General features: G+C 42.6%; 1 protein-coding gene across 4 annotated transcripts in view; it reads left to right on the forward strand.

Moving 5' to 3' along the window:
* The window catches only part of LOC115166820 (casein kinase I), a 48295-nt gene extending 25688 nt beyond the window's left edge, over window positions 1–22607 (forward strand). Inside the window, exons 5-14 of one of the 4 annotated variants that reach the window (XM_029720679.1) lie at window positions 6697–6848; window positions 7204–7438; window positions 7823–7908; window positions 7996–8080; window positions 8312–8460; window positions 8562–8669; window positions 11695–11802; window positions 13632–13738; window positions 16602–16625; window positions 18416–22607. In XM_029720679.1, coding sequence (XP_029576539.1) covers window positions 6697–6848; window positions 7204–7438; window positions 7823–7908; window positions 7996–8080; window positions 8312–8460; window positions 8562–8669; window positions 11695–11802; window positions 13632–13738; window positions 16602–16625; window positions 18416–18470 — 1109 coding nt within the window. In that variant the 3' untranslated portion in view covers window positions 18471–22607. The remainder of the gene's footprint in view (window positions 1–6696; window positions 6849–7203; window positions 7439–7822; window positions 7909–7995; window positions 8081–8311; window positions 8461–8561; window positions 8670–11694; window positions 11803–13631; window positions 13739–16601; window positions 16626–18415) is intronic. The other 3 variants (XM_029720680.1, XM_029720681.1, XM_029720682.1) reach the window with 3 other exon arrangements.
* The last annotated feature ends 518 nt before the right edge of the window (window positions 22608–23125 follow it).

A 23125-nucleotide genomic window follows, 5' to 3' on the forward strand; every position in this document is an offset into this window, starting at 1 on the left:
TTTGGACAGGTGGATGGCTGGATGTGTCCAGATATTGCCCAATCCTATTGAGGGTTGAGGATCTTTCTCTTCCGTGGACTTAATAAATATTGACTGTAATAACACACAACGCTGCTTGATATAGGCCTACTACAGCTTCACAGTATGAAGTTCTTTTCTCTCTGGGAGTTCAGTAAGTTTGGAAATTCCCCTGCATATCAGAAAATCCCTGTGGGCGTGTCTGGACTTGTTTCGGAGAGAACAAGAGTTTCCTTGTCAGCTATTGGTGGTTGGCATTTTCCAGGCTACCCAAACTCCTTTCTCCGGCCAAACGCTAGGACACGCCCACGGACGTTAGTTGCTTCTCCGCAATGAGTCTGGATCTAAGCACCTCCCCAATGATTTCTAGAACGCAAACACATTCTAACCGTTCGGATTGGTCCCTAAACTGATGGGTTGGACCAGAGCCAGAACACACGTGGGTAAAACAGCGTTTTGAGAATGTGTCACTGGCTTTGATACTCTGATTTGGTTAGAAATTATCTAATGGCTGATGACTGTTTTGTACAACACCCCTCATTTTGACATCCCCCACAAACAACTTTAATGATAGCAATCTTAGACTGTAGCGAACAAAGAGCAGTGGGAAAATTCAGTTTGAGTCGTCAGGCAAGGTTGGCATATGGTAGTAGTTTTTAAAATGGTACATTTTTATTTGGTTCGTAAAACATCTCAATACCATGAGTAGAGAACAGGAGCACCTTGTTCAGAATTATAAGCACAGTGCTGCAGTGTTAGGAGAATATCTGATGTGCACAATGGCTTGAAAGTGGATACTAATGGTTCATCAAAGCGCTCTCCCGCCAGCCAATCCTTCCCATAAATTCATGTTTTATTGCCGTAAGGCCCAGGCTGCTCAGTCATCTGTCCAGGATGGATGAAGTCTGCTTCCGCTGCAGTAATGACTTGTTTGGCCACCTGTGTCGCTCGTATTTTAGGCCTGACAAACTAGATTTGGTGAGGTAAACCTGTCCTTTATTGTCTCCCTGATTATGATATGTCATTGACAGAACTGAACATCAGTCTACAGCAGGATCAAAATGTCCCAGTTAGCTAAATCTACTCCACCATGCATCTTCTGCCCCTTGGCAGTGAAATGGGAGGTCCTGTTTGAAGCCTCTTATTAGCCCTTGTTCACAGCTCATCCCCATGGTGCCACTTGGTTTTTCACTCCTGCCTTGGCTCCCCGCGAGCACCCGAGATGTCAATGCCTACTCCTGTTTCACAATTGGCAACCTACAAAACAGGCTAATTGGCCCCCGACACAGCACAAAATAGAACCTGTTCCAGCGGTTTTTTTCCCCCCTAGTGTACAGTTCCTTCAGAAAATATTCACACCCCTTGACTTTTTCCACATTTTGTTCTGTTACAAAGTGGGTTAAAAATTGGTTTAATTGTCCATTTTTGTCAACGATCTACCAAAAGTAGTCAGTCAAAGTGGGATCTTTTTTTTTTAACATTAGAAATAAATTACTGAAAAATCAAACACTATCTTGATTCGTTAAGTATATTCAACCCCCTCTGTCAATACATTAGAATCACCTTTGGCAGTGATTACAGCAGTGAGTCTTTCTGGGAAAGTCTCTAAGAGCTTTCCACACCTCCAGTCATGTTTGTGCCTGTGAGATTTATTCTTAGTAGAAGCATTGTCTTCTCTAGCAGTTGAAATGCAAACAGAAAAACAACCTAGCTTGTGAATAAAACAACGTAATTAGCCAAGAAACACAAGGACAAAGTCTCACTTCAGCAGACATCCGGTTTATGCCTGTGCGCAGCTCTTCACGTGCGCATAGCCGCCAGCCAGGCAGTGTTGCTGCGCAAGATGGAATAGGCTATATAGGATTCATAGTTCTTTGACTTTGTACGATTAATTTGCCAGCTATGATCCAAAACAGCAGAAATACTTTGAAAACAGCTGCTGCAGCAGCTTTTTTATTTGACTTTAAATGTGATAGTTAAGTACGATTTTTATAGATAAATGCGAGTGAAATGCTCGCACTGTGGAGCCCTGACCACCCGCCAACGTGTCTGGTGAAATAGACATCTTACCCGCCAATGTCAAGATCTACCCGCAGGTAGCGGGTGTTCATTTTAGGCCCTGTTGGTTGTTGATCATTACTAGACAACAGGTCTTGCCATACATTTTCAAGCAGATTGAAGTCTTCACGGTCTTCTTGGTAAGCAACTCCAATGTAGATTTGGCCTAGTGTTTTACTTTATTGGCCTGCTGAAAGGTTTTCCTCTAGGACTTTGCCTGTGCTTAGCTCCATTCAGTTTATTTTTTATCCTGAAACTCCCCAGTCCTTAACGTTTAGAAGCGTACCCATAACATGATGCAGACACCACTATTCTTGAAAATATGAGGAGTGGTACACAGTAATGTATTGGATTTGCCCCAAACATATCACTTTGATTCAGGACATAAAGTTAATTGCCCTGCCACATTCTTTGCAGTATTACTTTAGTGCCTTGTTGCAAACAGGATGCATTTTTTTATATTTTTGATTCTGTACAGGCTTCCTTTTCACTCAATTAGTTTAGTATTGTGGATAATGATGATCTGTACTCAGTTCTCTCTCTAACTGTTTAAAGTCACCATTGGCCTCAGTGATATCCCTGGGTGGTTTCCTTCCTCTTCGGCAACTGACTTAGGAAGGATCTCTGTATCTTTGTAGTGACCGGGTGTGTTGATACACCATCCGAAGTGTAATTAATAACTTCACCATGCTCAAAGGGATATTCAATGTCTTCTTTTTTTTTATTTGAACCCATCTGCCCTTTGCGAGGCATTGGAAAACCTCCCTGGTCTTTGTGGTTGAATCTGTTTGAAATTCACTGCTCAACTGAGGGACCTTACAGTTAATTGTATGTGTGGGGTACATAGATGAGGTAGTCATTCAAAGATCATGTTAAATGCTATTGTTGCACACAGCGAGTCCTTTCAACTTATGTGACTTGTTAAGCACATTTTTACTCCTGAACTTATTTAGGCTCACCATAAAGGGGTTGAATATTAATTGACTCAAGATATTTCAGCTTTTCATTTAATTAATTTGTATAAAATGAAATGTTCATTCCACTTTCATAATATGGGTTATTGTGTGTAGGTGAGTGACAAAAAAAATCAAAATTATTATCAATTTTTAAATTCAGGCTGTAACACAAGCAAATGAGGCAAAAGTAAAGGGGTGTGACTACTTTCTGAAGGTGCTGTAGATGCTAGCTGATAAAACTCACTCATTCTGTCAGATTTCTTCTTTCCCTGTGTCATTGGATCTTGTCATCGTTATCTAATTTACCAATCAGGGGTTGGCAGTGATTGTGCTGGTTCTTAAAAGTTCACTTTCTCAGGTATTTTGAATTCAGGTGACCAATCTCTACTGGGGGTTAGCCGTGAATAATGAACAAATCATTATACAGCATCAGATTGAACTGGATAGGAAAGCATTGAAAAAATTTTTTGCTTGAAGTTTGGTTGTATGGTTTTTGTTTTGAATTGTTTGACTGGATTGTTTTGTCTGTTGTGTAGAGGTCACCGTCTGGGCAGCAATAGCCTACTTCCCAATATTATGATTCGACTCGTGACTGGGAAATGTTTGTCATCTGTTAAAATGGAGAACACTGCCAACATTGAATGTCAGACATTCTCATTCAACCATTGAATTTTGAGAATTTTCACATCTACAGCTTTTAGCGATTTACAAAATACTTGTGTTGATTTGAAAAATGTTGCCTATGCAATATTTAACTGAGTCAATTGAATGCTTTGTATTTTTGTTAAGAGTTTGAGTTCTTCACAGAATCAACTCACAGCCTACACATTAACTCCTTTGTGACTTTTAGCAGTGTCGATCCTCAATACCAGTGGTGTAAAATAATTTAAAGTACTGCTTAAGTAGTTTTGGGCTATCTGTACTGTGCTTTACTATTTATATTTTTGAATTTTTTTTACTGTTAATTCACTACATTCCTAAAGAAAAGAATGTACTTTCTACTCCATACATTTTCCCTGACACCCAAAAGTACTCGTAACATTTCGAATGCTTAGCAGGACAGGAAAATGGTCCAATTCAAACACTTATCAAGAGAACATCCCTACTGCCTCAGATCAGGCGGACTCACTAAACCAAAATGCTTCTGGCTATCTGTAAAAAAAGAGAATTTAATTGTGCCGTCTGGTTTGCTTATTATAAGGAATGGGAAATGATTTCAACTTTTACTTTTGATACTTAAGTATATTTTAGCAATTACATTTACTTTTGATATATTTAAAACCAAATACTTTTACTCGTATAGTATTTTGCTGGGTGACTTTAACTTTTTTTAATTGAGTTATTAACTATAAAGGTATCTTTTACTCAAGTATGACAACTGGGTACCTTTTCCACCAGTGCTGAATACATCGCTCCTCACACTGGCCATACACAACCTAAAGATGTGTTCATCACACAACCTTTAGAAAGTCAACATATGAGCCCTCTACAACAGGGGTTCCCAAACTTTTTTCACTCAGGCCCGTCCTTCCAGCATTGGAACATCCCACGTCTATTTCTATTGTCACAAGCACTGTTCATGACACACATTGTTCACACACCTCTTGTTGGCGGAGAGAACATTTTGCATGTTTAAAGCTTATTTCCTGCAATTTTACACGTTGCCATTCTGCCTAATGTGTATTCATGTGTTAGAGTGACTCAAACATTACAACAAAATCTTGGGGGTAACAGAAAAATGTTACCTTACATGGGCTAGTTGATCTGCAGATTTCTTACATGTTTTAAATAGCTCTCTGAGGAATGCAATGACTGACATGTCAAGAGGAAAACTGATTATGCACTACCCAATTTCTAAATTGAACCTTTTGCATTCTACTATTACAACTTTCAAGAGTAAGTTGAAAGCATAACTGAGTTATTTCAAACACTTCCGACTTCAAAAAGGCTTTACGGCAAAAGCATAACATTAGATTATGTTAGGATAGTGCCTAGAAAAGAAAAACCACACAGCCATTTTCCAAGCAAGGAGAGGCGTCACAAAAAACAGAAATACAGCTAAAATTAATCACTAACCTTTGATGATCTTCATCAGATGGCACTCATAGGACTTCATGTTACACAATACATGTATGTTTTTGCTCTAAAGTTAATATTTATATCCAAAAACCCCATTTTACATTGGCGTGTAATGTTCAGAAATGTTTTGCCTCCCAATACTTCCGGTGAATGAGCACATCAATTTACAGAAATACTCATCATAAACGTTAATAAAATATTCAACAGTTATTCAAAGAATTATAGATACACTTCTCCTTAATGCAACCGCTGTGTCAGATTTCAAAAAAGCTTTACGGCGAAAGCAAATTTTGCAATAATCTGAGTACAGCGCTCAGATATCAAAACAAGCCATACAGATACCCGCCATTTTGGAGTCAACAGAAATGCACTCCCAGGAATCCCAGTTCCAGAATAAATGTTAGTTTTGTTCGATAAGGTCCATCCTTTATGTCCAAATACCTCCTTTTTGTTCACGCGTTTAGTCCACTACTACGATGTACAGCATCAATCTTTAGGATGTTTTTATCATAAATCTTCAGTAATATTCCAACCGGACAATTCCAATGTCTTCAAAAAAGAAAAGGAACACAGCTAACTCTCACGTGAGTGCGCACCACTGAGCTCATGTAATTTTCTCAGTCGTCTACTTCCAGGAGCTCTTATTCTCTCCCTATTCACAGTAGAAGCATGAAACAACGTTCTAAAGACTTGACATCTAGTGGAAGCCTTCGGAAGTGCAAAATTAACCCTAAGTCACTGTATACTGTATAGGCAATCACTTGAAAAACTACAAACCTCAAATCCAACCAGGAAGTGTGGAAATCTTTCTCAGGTTTTTGCCTGCCATATGAGTTCTGTTATACTCAGACATCATTCAAGCAGTTTTAGAAACTTCAGTGTGTTTTCTATCCAAATCTACTAATAATATGCATATCCTACCTTCTGAGCCTGAGTAGCAGGCAGTTTACTACGGGCACGCCTTTCATCCGGACGTCAAAATACTGCCCCCTACCCTAGAGAAGTTACACATCAAATACACTAGACATTTTAAATCTCCTACATTGTGGGAAAGTTCTCATTCAACAGGGTGATCAAATTTAAGATCCTACATCTGTAGCCTACATAGAGCATTAGTCTCAACACACTGCAGTCAGTTGACCCTGTTAGAACAGTGCCATCCATCTCTGCAGGCTGTTTGGGTTTAGACTACTCCTTTTCCTCTGGTTAGTGCATACCTGGCAGGCATCGGTCTCTGAACTCTGAACCTCCGTGTCTGTGCTACTCCTCCCATCTGGCTGATCTGAGATCCATGATGACTGTGGCTGCCCTGGGTTCAACCTCTCTCATCATTGTCAGGCGAGGTAGAAATAACATGCAAGGCTTTCCCCCCACAAGGCCACTCTACAGCGCCTCTCATTCCCAGGACTTCAATGCTGCTTTTAGTGCGTGGGTCCACAGGAGTGTAACACAATTCAAATGGTCTATTGAAAACTGGTCAGACCGACCTACATGTGGTTTACTATGTCAGCAGGCAACAAGGCAATAACTAGAAGCTACCTTTTGTATTGTTTTAATAGTCCTCTTCTCCTGCGGTCTCTTTCAGCGGAAGGCCTGCCCCAGGTGTTCTACTTTGGGCCCTGTGGGAAGTATAATGCCATGGTTCTAGAGCTGCTGGGCCCCAGTTTAGAAGACCTCTTTGACCTTTGTGACAGGACCTTCTCACTAAAGACTGTATTAATGATTGCCATTCAGCTGGTGAGTTCCCAACATCAAATAATGCTATATTTACAAGATGTGTTCAAACTGGTCTACAATTCAAAGGTTGAGGTCAATTTCATGTAATTCGGACAATTTAGGAGAACTTAAAATGTGGTAATTAAATGTTTTTTCCCAATTCATGATTAGGATTTTTTTTTATTTTTTTTTTTATCATGAATTCATCCCCGGAAAATAATTGGATAATAATTGACCCCAATCCTGCTGAGATCAGATTTGTTTTGGTTGAGTTTCTGTTTCCTGATTGATTAACTTATTGGTCTAGTCTGTGTGTACCCATGCAGAGTTCAGTAGGCCACTCTGTTACTGACTGTCCTGTGACTTTCCTATTCAGATCTCCCGGATGGAGTATGTGCACTCTAAAAACCTCATCTACAGAGACGTAAAGCCTGAAAACTTTCTCATCGGACGCGGAGGATGCAAAAAAGACCACATTATCCACATCATTGACTTTGGCCTGGCCAAAGAGTACATCGACCCTGAAACCAAAAAACACATCCCGTACCGGGAGCACAAGAGCTTAACCGGGACGGCCCGATACATGTCCATCAACACACATTTGGGAAAAGGTATGTCTGGTTTGCCAAGAATTTCGAAGGGGTGATTTACGTAAATGTTAGACACTGCTTTGTCAGCATGCTAGTGTTGTGAAACTTGGTTATGAGGTGTTTAATTTTCGATAAATCATGTCTGCTTGGATTTGGCCAATGAGTAGGCAACATTTGTTTATCAAGAGCTTTTTTTTTTTTTTTCATATAAGGTTGGCAAGGTTGCAAATACTAAGTATAAACTAGCCAGGGTTTATGAGTGACTAGGGCCCTTGGACTGTTATCACAAAAAGGGAGGCAGCTTCCCAGAAAAAGGTTGGGGTTAAATGAAGTTAAGGAAATTCTAATCATGGCTCACTGCGTTTTCTTCCTTTTGAAGTGACTCTCACTGGTTTTTGTTAATAGAACAAAGTCGTCGAGACGACCTGGAAGCCTTGGGTCACATGTTCATGTACTTCCTCCGTGGGAGTCTACCGTGGCAAGGACTAAAGGTATGTCAGCAGGTCCTCTGAGATTTCCCACTTGTGCTGTGTTTGTAGCAACGTACAGATGTTAAACTTTATGTGGTTCTTTCACAGGCTGATACACTGAAAGAACGATACCAGAAGATCGGAGACACGAAAAGAAACACTCCCGTTGAGGTTCTCTGTGAGAGCTTCCCAGGTACAGCCTGACCATTTCTCTCATCCAACTCTGAAGTTGTTTTCAATGCAACATGTTCTGTATTTTTTTTTTTTTTTTACAATTTGATGATGGTAATTTAGCTAGTTGTAGGCCAGAGTGCTTTTGGAGCCCCATGACTATGCTTCAGGATGTTGTATTGTTCCTCACATTACACAATGGTGCAGATGACTCATTCAAATCTACATCTACATTGGGTGTTTGCTGTTACAGAGGAGATGGCCACCTATTTGCGTTATGTAAGACGGTTGGATTTCTTTGAAAAGCCTGACTACGAATACCTGAGGACCCTGTTTACAGAGCTGTTTGAACGGAAAGGATACACCTTCGATTACACCTACGACTGGGTCGGCAGGCAGATAGTATGTATCTCCACTCACTGACTAATATTGGGGGGGAAACATAGAGCAGGCCTAAGTATTTTAGCTACAATTTAACACTGGTTTACTGTTGTACCGCATAGCCAACACCAGTGGGGACTGTCAATATGGACTCTGGGGCATCTGCCATCACGAGAGAGAGCCACCCGCACAGAGACCGGCCCTCGCAGCACCAACCCATGAGGAATCAGGTAAGCTGGACCTCCACTTTCCCAGAGCTGCCAGTTCAACTGGCTCTGGAGACCCCTGATCCACACTGATGATTTGACAAGGGAGTGCCCTAACCACAGTATTTTTCAATTAAGGCGCAAGCACCATAACAGCTGCTACGTTACCCCTTTAGTTACTATGCACCTAGCCTCTGGAATAGCCTGCCAGAGAACCTGAGGGGGACCGAAACTGTGGACATATTTTAAAGGGATCTTAAAACACATTTAACTGCTTTTCCTTAGGGTGCTTTTTAGTCTTTCAGTTTTTTATTTGTTATCCTCTGTTTTAAATATTTCATTTGTACTATTTTTTTTTCTTTTTTTCTGTAAAGCGCATTGCATCCATGTCTATATAAATAAAGCTTGATTTGATTAGAGTAACTTGCATCCTCCAACACTGAACCCTCCTCCTCCTCCTCACTGAAGAGCAAGTTTTAGAATCCCAATCTCCCTTGGGTGTGGTGGGGAGGAACTCCAGCAGCTCCAGGCCGTAACCCACTGAGTCAGACTCATCATTCTTACTCTGTTAAATAAACAATGGTGGTTGGATCCCACAGCTGCAGCCAACTGCAACGCTTATTATGCATGCAAGACTGCGGGGCTTGTTTGACGCACATAATGGCAAAGATGCATGTGTATAAATCTCCTGGCATTTAACGGAACATTAAAGGTATATCTGGGATTTAACTTTTTTGTATTTCCTGGTTCAAAATGTTATGTATAATTGTGTTCCTTACGAAATTAAGTTTAATGCTAACTTTATTTGCCAGTGCACAGTGGCTTTGAACCCTTTGACAAGCATTTGATTCATAAGGGGCTACCTTTAACCTTTTGCACATGCCACCTCTGCATGCATTCTTCAACACTGGCCAAATACCAGAGAGGGCAATCAGGCTTTGAGGAAGTTAACCATCACCTCACCACAGTCACATCACAATGGGAAATCTCAGTCTGAACCTAGCTCACACGCTGAATGTTGCAAGTTGATATGCAGACACTTCTATCGTTCTTACTGTTAAATAAACTGCCAAAAGAGAGAAAAAGTATGTGAACCCTTTGGAATTACCTGTATTTCTGCATAAATTGGTCATACAATTTGATCTGATCTTCATCTAAGTCACAACAATAGACAAACGCAGTATGCTTAAACTAATAACAAACAATTATACGTTTTCATGTCTATTGAACACACCGTATAAACATTCACAGTGCAGGGTGGAAAAAGTATGTGAACCCTTGGATTTAATAACTGGTTGACCCTCGTTTGGCAGCAATAACCTCAACCGAAGTTTTCTGTAGTTGCAGATCAGACCTGCACACCGGTCAGGAGGTATTTTGGACCATTCCTCTTAACAAAACTGTTTCAGATCAGCAATATTCTTGGGTTGACTGGTGTGAACTGCTTTTTTAAGGTCATGCCACAGCATCTCAAATCGGGTTGAGGTCAGGACTCTGACTGAGCCACTCCAGAAGGCATATTTTCTTCTGTTGAAGCCATGCTGTTAAATTACTTCTGTGTTTTTTGTCGTTGTCCTGTTGCATCACCCAACTTCTGTTGAGGTTTAATTGGCGGACAGGTAGCCTTACATTCTCCTGCAAAATGTCTTGATAAACTTGGGAATTCATTTTTCTCTTGATAATAGCAAGCTGTCCAGGCCCTGAGGCAGCAAAGCAGTCCCAAACCATGATGCTCCCTCCACCATACTTTACAGTTGGCATGAGGTTTTGATGTTGGTGTGCTGGGCCTTTTTTTCTCCACACATAGTGTTGTGTGTTCCTTCCAAACAACTCAACTTTAGTTTAATTTGTCCACAGAATATTTTGCCAGTAGTGCTGTGGAACATCCAGATGCTTTTTTGCCTTCAGATGTGCAGCAATGTTTTTTTGGACAGCAGTGGCTTCTTCTGTGGTGTCATCCCATGAACACCATTCTTGTTTAGTGTTTTACTTATCGTAGACTCGTCCACAGAGATCTTAGCATGTTCCAGAGATTTATTTAAGTCTTTAGCTGACACTAAGATTCTTCTTAACCTCATTGAACATTCTGCGCTGTGCTCTTGCAGTCATCTTTGCAGGACGGCCACTCCTAGAGAGAGTAGCAACAGTGCTGAACTTTCTCCATTTATAAACATTTTGTCTTACCGTGGACTGATGAACACCAAGGCTTTTAGAGATACTTTTTTAACCCTTTCCAGCTTTATGCAAGTCAACCATTCTTAATCTTGGGTCTTCTGAGATCTCTTTTGTCAGAGGCATGGTTCACATCAGGCAATGCTTCTTGTCAATAGCAAACAAATTTTGTATGTGCTTTTTATAGGGCAGGGCAGCTCTAACCAATATCTCCAATCTCGTCTCAATGATTGTTCTCCAGGTTAGTTAACTCCTGACTCCAATTAGCTTTTGGAGAAGTAATTAGACTAGGGGTTCACATACTTTTTCCAACCTACACTGTGAGTGTTTAAATTATGTATTCTATATAGACAAGAAAAAGACGACAATTTGAGTGTTATTAGTTTAAGCAGACTGTGTTTGTCTGTGGTGACTTAGATAAAAATCAGATGTAAAAAATGGACCAATTTATGCAGAAATCCAGATACTTTTTCTTGCCACTGTATTCATGTATTACAGTCCCGTTGATTGAATCCTTCATGTAGTCAACTGCCCTGTGTTTATTCTGTCGTGTGATGACTGGTTCACTCAGGGCCAAATCCCAACTTGTGAAGCGCACGCCTTACTCTAACTTAGTTTTTAGCACCCATTGATTTCAGTGGGGGAGATTTAAGAAAATGTTTGAGTGGAATGTGCGTAGCGCCAAGTTAGTATCCGGCCCTCGGTCACTAATGCAGTTTCCGGCTTCGCCTTTTTTATTCATCTCTGCTTTGTTTCTTTTCTCGTGCCGCTTTGCATGACACCTGGTCACGCCCCCACCCATTCCACCCAAACTCGCAACAACCCATCCCACCCTCACTCCCTTTCCCTTCCATCACTACCACAACTCCCTGAGCAGACGGCAGCTTCTGACCGGAGGGGAGCATGGGAAGTGCAGCCCAGTCGGACAAACTCCTCCTACATGGCCTCCCACCTGGCATCGGACAGGCACGGGGGCTCAGTGCAGGTACACTACAACTCCACGTTGACCCATCAGTCCGTTGTCCACTTCCCCCTCCGCCCCCTGTTTCCTCACATGGTGTGCCGGGGTCCACCACAAGTATGTCCATGGCATATGTTACACATCAGTGGCATACTTGAGTCTGGAGGTGTGTGTGCGAGAGCTAGAGATTTGGTGTGTGTGTGCTCACACATCTTTTGTCCTAAAGCTGATGGCCCTTGGTCTTCTTTCCCTGTGTTTTTGGAAAGACAAGCTTCGAAACAGGTCACGACTGGTTATGACAAACTAATATGGAGGCGAAAGAAACAAACACCTGTTCATTAGGTGAGGCGCTGGCTGCTGGAGTAGAACACCTGTTCATTAGGTGAGGTGCTGGCTAGCGGAGTAGAACACCTGTTTATTAGGTGAGGTGCTGGCTAGCGGAGTAGAACACCTGTTTATTAGGTGAGGTGCTGGCTAGCGGAGTAGAACACCTGTTTATTAGGTGAGGTGCTGGCTAGCAGAGTAGAACACCTGTTTATTAGGTGAGGTGCTGGCTAGCAGAGTAGAACACCTGTTTATTAGGTGAGGTGCTGGCTAGCGGAGTAGAACACCTGTTTATTAGGTGAGGTGCTGGCTGGCGGAGTAGAACACCTGTTTATTAGGTGAGGCGCTGGCTAGCGGAGTAGAACACCTGTTTTATTAGGTGAGGCGCTGGCTAGCGGAGTAGAACACCTGTTTTATTAGGTGAGGCGCTGGCTAGCGGAGTAGAACACCTGTTTTATTAGGTGAGGCGCTGGCTAGCGGAGTAGAACACCTGTTTTATTAGGTGAGGCGCTGGCTGGTGGAGTGGAACACCTGGTTAGGGGAGGTGCTGGCTAGTGGAGTAGACTACCTGGTTAGGGGAGGTGCTGGCTAGTGGAGTAGACTACCTGGTTAGGGGAGGTGCTGGCTGGCGGAGTAGAACACCTGGTTAGGGGAGGTGCTGGCTAGCGGAGTAGAACACCTGTTTAGGGGAGGTGCTGGCTAGCGGAGTAGAACACCTGTTTAGGCGAGGTGCTGGCTAGCGGAGTAGAACACCTGTTTAGGGGAGGTGCTGGCTGGCGGAGTAGAACACCTGTTTAGGTGAGGTGCTGGCTAGCGGAGTAGAACACCTGTTTAGGGGAGGTGCTGGCTAGCGGAGTAGAACACCTGTTTAGGGGAGGTGCTGGCTAGCGGAGTAGAACACCTGTTTAGGCGAGGTGCTGGCTAGCGGAGTAGAACACCTGTTTAGGGGAGGTGCTGGCTGGCGGAGTAGAACACTTGAAAAAGATAAGGAGAGCCACATCTAGGAGCTCAGATGAAATGACTAAATAACCTAATAACCATGACAAACTAACATTATACAACCAGGTTGATCCTTGTTGTGTTTGGTGCAGTGATAAGAATGCAGGTTGAGTTGACTTGGTTTAGCAATGCATGTTTTTGAGTAAATAAATCCTAAATAGGGTAATTCATCATCAAATAATGCCCCTGCGTTTTAGGGCTTCAGTATAGTGTGATATAATGGATGGTCTAATATGTTTATGCCGCACATTTTACTCACACCTCTTGATAAATATTCGGAAAGGTTAATTTAAGATTGAAAAGTACATTAATTTCTTTAAAATGTGAAACGCTAAAACTGCTTGACAAAGCTTGATAAGATTTCAATAAATACGATTTTGATACAGAACACAATAGATGGTATTACTTGCAGTATACATCGTGTGGTTGTGTTCGTGCGAGCGTCATGGACCGGCACTGTTTTTGAGCGGTGAAGTTGTGGAAACGGTCATTGACTCCACCTGAATCAACCCTCTCTCCGTGTGCCACAGGTGGTCAGTTCAACCAATGGGGAGCTGAATGCCGATGACCCTCTGGCAACCCACTCCAACGCACCAATCACAGTCCAGGCTGAGGTGGAGGTGGTGGATGAGGCCAAGTATGTATCAGCTCAACCCCCCCCTTTTTCCATCTCTCTCCAACTCCCTCTGCTTTACCACTTCCTCACCTCTCTCTCTCCAACTCCCTCTGCTTTACCACCTCCTCATCTTTCTCTCTCCAACTCCCTCTGCTTTACCACCTCCTCATCTTTCTCTCTCCAACTCCCTCTGCTTTACCTCTCCTCATCTTTCTCTCTCCAACTCCCTCTGCTTTACCTCTCCTCGTCTTTCTCTCTCCAACTCCCTCTGCTTTACCTCTCCTCGTCTTTCTCTCTCCAACTCCCTCTGCTTCTCCTCTTCCTCACCTCTCTCTCCAACTCCCTCTGCTTTACCTCTCCTCATCTTTCTCTCTCCAACTCCCTCTGCTTTACCTCTCCTCGTCTTTCTCTCTCCAACTCCCTCTGCTTTACCTCTCCTCGTCTTTCTCTCTCCAACTCCCTCTGCTTTACCTCCTCCTCGTCTTTCTCTCTCCAACTCCCTCTGCTTCTCCTCTTACTCATCTTTCTCTCTCCAACTCCCTCTGCTTCTCCTCTTCCTCACCTCTCTCTCTCCAACTCCCTCTGCTTTACCTCTCCTCACCTTTCTCTCTCCAACTCCGTCTGCTTCTCCTCTTCCTCACCTCTCTCCCCAACTCCCTCTGCTTCTCCTCTTCCTCACCTCTCTCTCTCCAACTCCCTCAGCTTTACCTCCTCCTCATCTTTCTCTCTCCAACTCCCTCTGCTTTACCTCCTCCTCATCTTTCTCTCTCCAACTCCCTCTGCTTTACCTCCTCCTCATCTTTCTCTCTCCAACTCCCTCTGCTTTTCCTCTTCCTCACCTCTCTCTCTCCAACTCCCTCTGCTTTATCTCTCCTCATCTTTCTCTCTCCAACTCCCTCTGCTTTACCTCCTCCTCATCTTTCTCTCTCCAACTCCCTCTGCTTCTTCTCTTCCTCACCTCTCTCTCTCCAACTCCCTCTGCTTTACCTCTCCTCACCTTTCTCTCTCCAACTCCCTCTGCTTCTCCTCTTCCTCACCTCTCTCTCTCCAACTCCCTCTGCTTTACCTCCTCCTCATCTTTCTCTCTCCAACTCCCTCTGCTTCTCCTCTTCCTCACCTCTCTCTCCAACTCCCTCTGCTTTACCTCTCCTCATCTTTCTCTCTCCAAGTCCCTCTGCTTTACCTCCTCATCTTTCTCTCTCCAACTCCCTCTGCTTCTCCTCTTCCTCACCTCTCTCCCCAACTCCCTCTGCTTTACCTCTCCTCATCTTTCTCTCTCCAACTCCCTCTGCTTTACCTCCTCCTCATCTTTCTCTCTCCAACTCCCTCTGCTTCTCCTCTTCCTCACCTCTCTCTCTCCAACTCCCTCTGCTTTACCTCTCCTCACCTTTCTCTCTCCAACTCCCTCTGCTTCTCCTCTTCCTCACCTCTCTCTCTCCAACTCCCTCTGCTTTACCTCTCCTCATCTTTCTCTCTCCAACTCCCTCTGCTTTACCTCCTCCTCATCTTTCTCTCTCCAACTCCCTCTGCTTTACCTCCTCCTCATCTTTCTCTCTCCAACTCCCTCTGCTTCTCCTCTTCCTCACCTCTCTCTCTCCAACTCCCTCTGCTTTACCTCTCCTCACCTTTCTCTCTCCAACTCCCTCTGCTTCTCCTCTTCCTCACCTCTCTCTCTCCAACTCCCTCTGCTTTACCTCTCCTCATCTTTCTCTCTCCAACTCCCTCTGCTTTACCTCCTCCTCATCTTTCTCTCTCCAACTCCCTCTGCTTCTCCTCTTCCTCACCTCTCTCCCCAACTCCCTCTGCTTCTCCTCTTCGTCACCTCTCTCCCCAACTCCCTCTGCTTTACCTCTCTCCCTACACTGTCCCCTCTGTGTGTGTCGCTTCTTGGTTGTGTACTTTCTAAGCCTGTGTCCTGCGTGTCTCTATTACAATCCTTTGTCTTGGTAAGGTTGGGACTGCTCCTTTATACCCCCCCATCAGATGTCCTCTCACTTCTCATAGGCTCAGTGCAGCAAGAGAAGAACAAATGAAAACTCCTAGAATGCAATGAGCATATCAAAACTCAGTGCATATCATGTAATATCATCTCTAGGATTACCCAAAATTAGATGGACCTACTGACATTTTTTGGTGAATGAAATCCCTGTAACATACTCAGCATAGTGAATGCCACACATTGAGTGTTTTGTCCTTCGATATAATCCACCAGTGTCTGTTGTCCCCCAGCCTGGTTCCTCTCTAGGTTTCGTCCTAGGTTCCTGCCTTTCTAGGGAGTTTTTCCTAGCCACCGTGCGTCTGCATTGCTTGCTCTTTGGCATTGCTGACATAAAGGGCTTCATAAAATATGTTTGAAATTGTTAGGTGATTGGTTTGTCTCCCACTTGTTCATTCTAATACCCTTTTGATCTGTTTTCCGCTGGCCCTTTGATTTTCCTGTCATCAATAGACTTCCTCTTTGATATGATCCCACTGCGTTGAAAGCCAGGGCCCCAGAAGACAGTTCAATTAATTTGACAACAGGGTTTCCATAGCAATGAGGTGTAAAGATCTATTTTTCTCTTGTTGTTTCTCTCCCTCCCTCACTCTCTGGTAATCCTTTCTGCATCCGTTCCGAAAGGATTTTAGAAGTCTTGCTTGTGGTAATGAGCATCCGTGATATAGTATGTTGAAGTAGAGTGAGGTTATACATCAGTTGAATAGTGTCCTTAGAACTAAACAGGTGTAGTTAGCTCTAGAACCTAAGAGTCTGAGCCATTGAGTCTTCAACCTTTTGAACCCTGCCCTCTGTGTCCACTTGTGTATGTAGTCTGTGTGGCATGTTCTGTCCCATCGACTGCTGTATTAATCTGTCTTTTCTCTCTACACTCTTTCTTCTCTGTAGCTGCGTGAAAATGCTCAACCTGTGGTGAGTCCCTCTCTCCTAGTCCATACCATACCCATGGGACAGGACAGGGAGTGGACCAGCCTAGGCTGCTAGTGTAGTTGACGAGTACACACTGTGAAGGCACCCTGCTCTTATACTGTGAAAAACTGATTTAAAAAAATTGTCCATATTTCCACTACTGATATAGGCCAGTGGGTTATAAAATCATTTTCAGGCAATCTGTCTTCTCACTGATACTGATGCTACAGATCAGCTGTATGAGTTAGGTCATATCTAATGATATCATTCTTTAAATAAAACTGCTTTTCATACATTGACTTTAATATAGGCTATTGAGTACTTTCTTTTAAAAAGTATATATATATTTGGAAATGCTGTCAATTCCTTGTTTTCTGTTATGGAGGCAGCCTTAAATATCTACTAAAACCTACTAGCTAGCAGGGCACCTTAAATATTTACTACTAAAACCTGCTAGCTAGCAGGGTACCTTTTAATATCTACTAAAACCTACTAGCTAGCAGGGCACCTTAAATATTTACTCAAACCTACTAGCTAGCAGGGTACCTTTTTAATATCGAATAAAACCTACTAGCTAGCAGGGTACCTTTTTAATATCGACTAAAACCTACTAGCAAGCAGGGCACCTTAAATATTTACTACTAAAACCTACTAGCTAGCAGGGTACCTTTTTAATATCGACTAAAACCTACTAGCTAGCAGGGCACCTTAAATATTTACTCAAACCTACTAGCTAGCAGGGCACCTTTTAATATCTACTAAAACCTACTGACAGGGCACCTGAGAATAGCAAATGACTTCCTTAGTGTTCATCTCAACACTGTGCCTTTTAAAAAGACATTCATGTTTTTTCTTTAGCCAGTCACTGTGTTGTTTGTAGAGCTGTGGCTGACCTATGGCCACTCACTGCATGCTGTAATAATCATCTCATTAGGCTCACTCTGTCCTGTGCTCTGTGTCTCCACCACTGTTGTTAATCACACCACTGTACTAACACACTTGTCCTTTTACCTCAGACGCCCTCTGTAGGTTCTTCTTAGAACTGTTTTGACTCCACTCTGTCAGGGATCTTGGCATAATGTGTGTTTTTCTTCTACCATCACCGTAGTTCTTATTTCTTCTAATGCTCTGAGTCAGTCTCTTCATGTTGATTCTACTCCTAGAGATGTTCTGATGTTTGTTAGCAGGAATGTATCTAACAAATTAACATCTCATGGCATCCATCCACTCATCTATGTTCTTGTAACCTGGCTTTAGGTCAGTTCCTCTGTCTAGCGATGCCATTTCCAGTGTTCCATTCAGGCATGGCAAGGCTAGTCAGAAGACGGCACATACAGGCATGGGACCTGACTATTGTTGCACATACAGGCATGGGACCAGGCTATTGTTGCTAACCCTTGAGGCCAGTATAATCTGTGTACACTGATTGTCATTGGCTGCCTTTACACAGGTAGCCCAATTCTGATCTTTTGCCACTAATTGGTCTTTTGACCAATCAGATCAGATATTTTGCCAATAATTGGGCAAAAGATCAGAATTGGGCTGCCTGTGTAAACACAGCTATCGTGTAACACATTTCTCCTCTTGTCCTCTAGCTGTTGAAATGAAATTACTTTTCACTTTACCAGGATGGTGTTCATTAGGGCACGTTTTAAAACAACGTTTTGGACAAGTTTAGGTTAGACCCATCACTGCTTTAGTCTGTTTTCTTCCGTTTGGTGCCTAATGGACATGACCCAGTCATAGTATCCGGTGTTGGCTTGCCTCTAACCAGTCTCTCTCCCCATCTAAAGGTGCTGTTGCTTCTTCAAAAGAAAACGGAAGAAGAACACCCCGCGACACAAATGATCAGCAGCACGCCTAGATCGCTCAGAAGTCTTGCTCGATAAGGTTCTTAATCGAGAAAATCAATGAAGTCCCATTCAGACCAACGAAGAAGACCACGGGAGAGTGATGAGAGGCGATGTGCGCGCACACACACACCCAAACAAGTGTGGCTGTCTGTCGATGGGAATTCCTTTTTGAATTGATTCGTTTTTTTCCTCCACGATGCTTGGGAATATTTGGCAGGCCCCGTTGTTGCTGGGATTGGGATCTTGGCTTTTGCAATTAGTTTAAGCTTGATTGATGGGCTGGACAATGGAAACACAACAGACTGTCAGCCTCCTGCTCTTTCATAAACACACACTGAATGTATGGGCGGGAAGTTAAATGTCTATGGGAGAATTTAGTAGATGGGACAAGTCCTGGGAGAGGAAAGCTTGTTGGCTACTGACTGACTACATGTAAATAATGGACCAATATCAGTTGGAACTGGTACACTTCTATAAATGCTTTGGACTTCAGCATAACAATGTCCACATGGTAGCAACCAAGTGGGCTTTCCTTCACACTGCACGCTAAGGAGAGAAGAGAGGGAGGTGGTGGCTTGAGTGTCGTCTTTACTGCTACTGTCCAATGCCTTAACCAAACCAGCACCCCACAGAGCCAGGAGAGGGTGACACAGGAGGCCAGGCTCTCCATACTGAGAAGATATCTATGGTCCCTGCTTAATGTAATGACATAACATGCCACCCAATGTGGAGTTCAGTTCCCCACTGGTGGTACAGTATCTATAGAATAGGTGGTTCAGAAATAATGTCGACTAGGGGCAACACTTTTAGGGTTCATTTGGATGTTTGTCAGTGGACTGTCATGTAAAATTCAGTGCCATGTCAGCTTTGTGCGTTCAGTCTCTATCTGCAATGTTCATAACGTTGCAACACACTGTCTAAGCCCCTGGTCTCTTAGAATGATCTCATGTTCTGTGTCGTTGAGAGAATGCTTTTTCACATTTTCTGCCCCTCTGTTTCCGATGTATTTGCCCTGTGCTGCAAAGCATCATCTGTGAGACCATTAATGATGATTTGATCCCAAATGCCAAGTCCCAAATGGAAAACATGGGATTGCCTCAAAAGGATATTAAGAAGTACCTGGTGAAAATCTGTCTATGGTGTTTTTTACAATATCACTTTTTGTTTTTCCTTGCAAGTGTCATGGAGGATTGCCTTGAACCAACAAACTGTTGACAATGTCACCATGCCTATCCTCTTCACAGCATTAATTCCATAGGAGTGACTTTTGGGTTTTATGTAATTATGTAGATTTTTTTGTTAAATATATAGCTAATGTGAATTTCAAATGTGAGCAAATGTATTTTTCTCTTTCAAATAGCCATGAAGTATGAGAAATGGACAGAGGGGGACAAAAAGCTAGACTTTTGACTGCACTACATTTGTTGACCCACTGTTATTGACATAAGACCTTGCTTTCCCCGTACTGTATTGATGGATGTGCTCAATATACTTAATTGTAGCGGCCTTGTGTGCTAGGTCTGTTCTAACAATACACTTAACGAATTCTGGCTTTAACCCCCCCTCCTTGTTTAACCCCTGTGCCATGATGTATGTAAACCCACACAGACATACACAACCTAGACATTAATGTATGATGTGATGTCGCCTCCTGGTGGGGTGTTGGATACTGATGTCCTGGTGACCATGGTTGTGTTCAGTAGGGCACACTGTTGCCAAACATTTTGCAACTTTAATCAATAAGCTGTGTTATTGTACAAGGTCAGGTAGTACCTCTCCGCTTTGGAAACTTTTTTTCTCCCTGCTGAACATGACCCAGGTTGGTCGTCCCATATGGAGGCACAATGCCTGAGGGGATGCCAACCGGCTCAACAGACCTCTATGAGCAGGCATGCTTGTATGTGCATAATGATATTGTATATTTTTATGTTTTCTTTTTTCCCACCATTGTGACTTGAACTAGTTCCTCTGGGGTCTAAGTTATTGTGTTGAGAGTACTCGAATATGATACATCTATTGGTCTTCTGTTGTCTTTTACATTTTATAGGTCAGTACGGTATTCCTCCGAGATGTCTTTGAGGGAATAACTGGTGAGGAAAAGGTGTTTTTGAATGACGGGTATTCCTCATAGTGCCTCTTGAATGGGTGTTTTGAGGGAGGGGTTTGGCATTGCTGTCTAGCTTGCCTCTGTTGGATGTCTCTGGGTGAGTGATTTAGCCTAGGGTTGGATTGGCATTCTGTCGTTCAGGGACATCAGTCGCTGCTGCACAACAGGGTCGGGGTTCATGTTAAGCATGTCAGCAGAATGGCTCCACCTGCTGGGTGTATGAAGGCTTTTCTGTCAGGACTTCAATCCAGTGTTGCTCAGTCTGTTCTTGGGGTGGGGTGTTGTAGCCCAGCGCTAACACCTCATTCAGCCAATCACTAACTCCTTGAATATTGGAGTCATTGTGTGTTAGTGCAGGGCTGGAACAATAATGTGCATCCTCTGGCTGTCTCCTGAGGATGTTTTGAGACGCACTACTTTTAATTGACACACATTAGACTAGCCATTACAGTTACACTGTGACATACCAGTTCACTTTGAAAGTGTAAGGTATTGTTGAATCTAGTGAGACAGACATCCAGAGAATGGCCTTGAATGGTTCCTTCTGTTCCTAATGCCATCCTATGGACTACTACTATCTGTCACCTGTGCCAGGAAAATGTCAACTAGAACTCTGATGGAATTCCACCTCGTATCCCACTGCCCTTTTTTTATATTTGTTTCACCCACCTGTAATGTTGAAAGAGAACATTGAGGTTTGGAACTAGCGATTTAAAGTCTATATTGTGTTCTTAATGTGGCTGAGAGTAATACCATAATTATTGAACCACTTGTCAATTAATTATTGTTTTAATTAACTTTCACTCCTCAACCATACATTTCCATTTCAGTGGACCACTTTATTTTGGAGTGGAACGTCACTTGTATACTTTGATGTATCTGTATCCTACTGTTAACAGTGGTCTTAATGCAGGTGTTGTATCACTGTTGAAATTCATTTCCTTCCTGCAATTTTGGCTTTACAGCTGATAAACATGAATACTACAAATTGATATGTGCATTCTAGTTTCCTCAAGCCTTTCCACAGCCTGTCTAGAATGAGGAATATTTGCTATAAGTGTGTATTTGCATGGCTTATCTGGAGCAGATGTCTGCCTGTTTTAATGGCAAGGCTTCCTGAGGTGGATGTATGAAGCTAAGCCACCCGTACAAAGTTATTCTCTGGCCATAATGGAGCTCTACAAAGTCCTCCCATTGGCTTGATAAGTCCTACCCAGAGCACATTCCAATTTCAGGTGTCATTGCTTATACAGTACTACATCTTGCCTGTCAGTCAGACCTCATTGCTTTCAATTGACTTGTGTCTTGTGTTATTCACCATTTTATTTCCTGCATGTCCAAATGGCATGTAAATCCTTATAGCAGCGTAGAGGAGAATGAATGGAAAGAGATGGCGAGTCTTTTTTCGGGGGGGGGTTCTCTGGCACTTTCTTCCTGTCGTTGTACTGTAGAGTTGTCTTGGGTTGGTTGTGTAATATGTCTGGGAGAGAAGTTGGGTGTGACACATGACTGCAATGTTTTAATTCTTTTAAGTTTTACAGAGTTCATTATATTTTTTTTGTGTTTGTCAGTTGGATTCTGTTAAAGAATATAAAGACGTTTTTTCTTTCAAACTGTGGAAAGTAGAATTGTACAGTACCACAAGTTTATCCCCCTTCTCTTGCTCTGGCAATTATTTTCAAAGCTATGATTTAAGAAATGAATCCTACAACTGTATTATGAATATTGTGTTGAAATATGAATGTTACTTCAAATCTATTTGAATGGTTTAACCTAGTTAAGGGCTTCATGAATGAAGGACCCATCTTTTGATTTATTTCTTTTTATTATAATTTAATTTTAAGTACAGAAAGATAAATGACCAGACTTTTTATCTGAAAGGCCTATTTTCCTAGGGATTCATGTGAGACGTGTCACATGTATCCTTACAAATTCACTTTTTATTCCCTCCACGCTTTAAAGGGGAAACTCGAGTTTGCGCCCTTTTTTTTGTTTTTTGGTAAAAATAAAAAAAATCTCTCTTAACCTTTTCTTGTCAGTATGGGTCTGTTTTTAGTCTAGTACAGTGTCACATTACATTCTAATGAGCCATCTAAGAATTGCTGAGACAGCATGTCACCCATAGAAAATGATATTTTTATGGTCACAGCATCTTCTCAGGTCACTTCAACCTTTGGGAAAATCTCAATTGCTACTCCTTACATCCTCGTCTCCTCTAAAGCCCATTGGATGAGAGAGAGCCAGAGGTTCATCCCCTCTGACGTTCTCCAATGGGGTTTGAGGAGGCGAGGTGAGGGGACTCACAATTTAATCTCCCTGTGACTTTTCCCTGCTAGGTTGCAGCCGCACTGCTTCAGTTTTCAAGGTTTTGTGGGCCGTACCCTTGATCATACATTACTACTAAGCTGTATAATTTAATACAATACATTTTTGCAACAGTTCCTGCAATGTCATGCAGGAACTGTAGGCCTAAACGTGAGAAAACAACCTTATGTAATTATTAAGTGTTGACAAAAAGTATAGCCTACTTCTTCCACACCAGT

This window comes from Salmo trutta, chromosome 29 (genome assembly GCF_901001165.1).
Source record: "Salmo trutta chromosome 29, fSalTru1.1, whole genome shotgun sequence".
NCBI lineage: Eukaryota > Metazoa > Chordata > Actinopteri > Salmoniformes > Salmonidae > Salmo > Salmo trutta.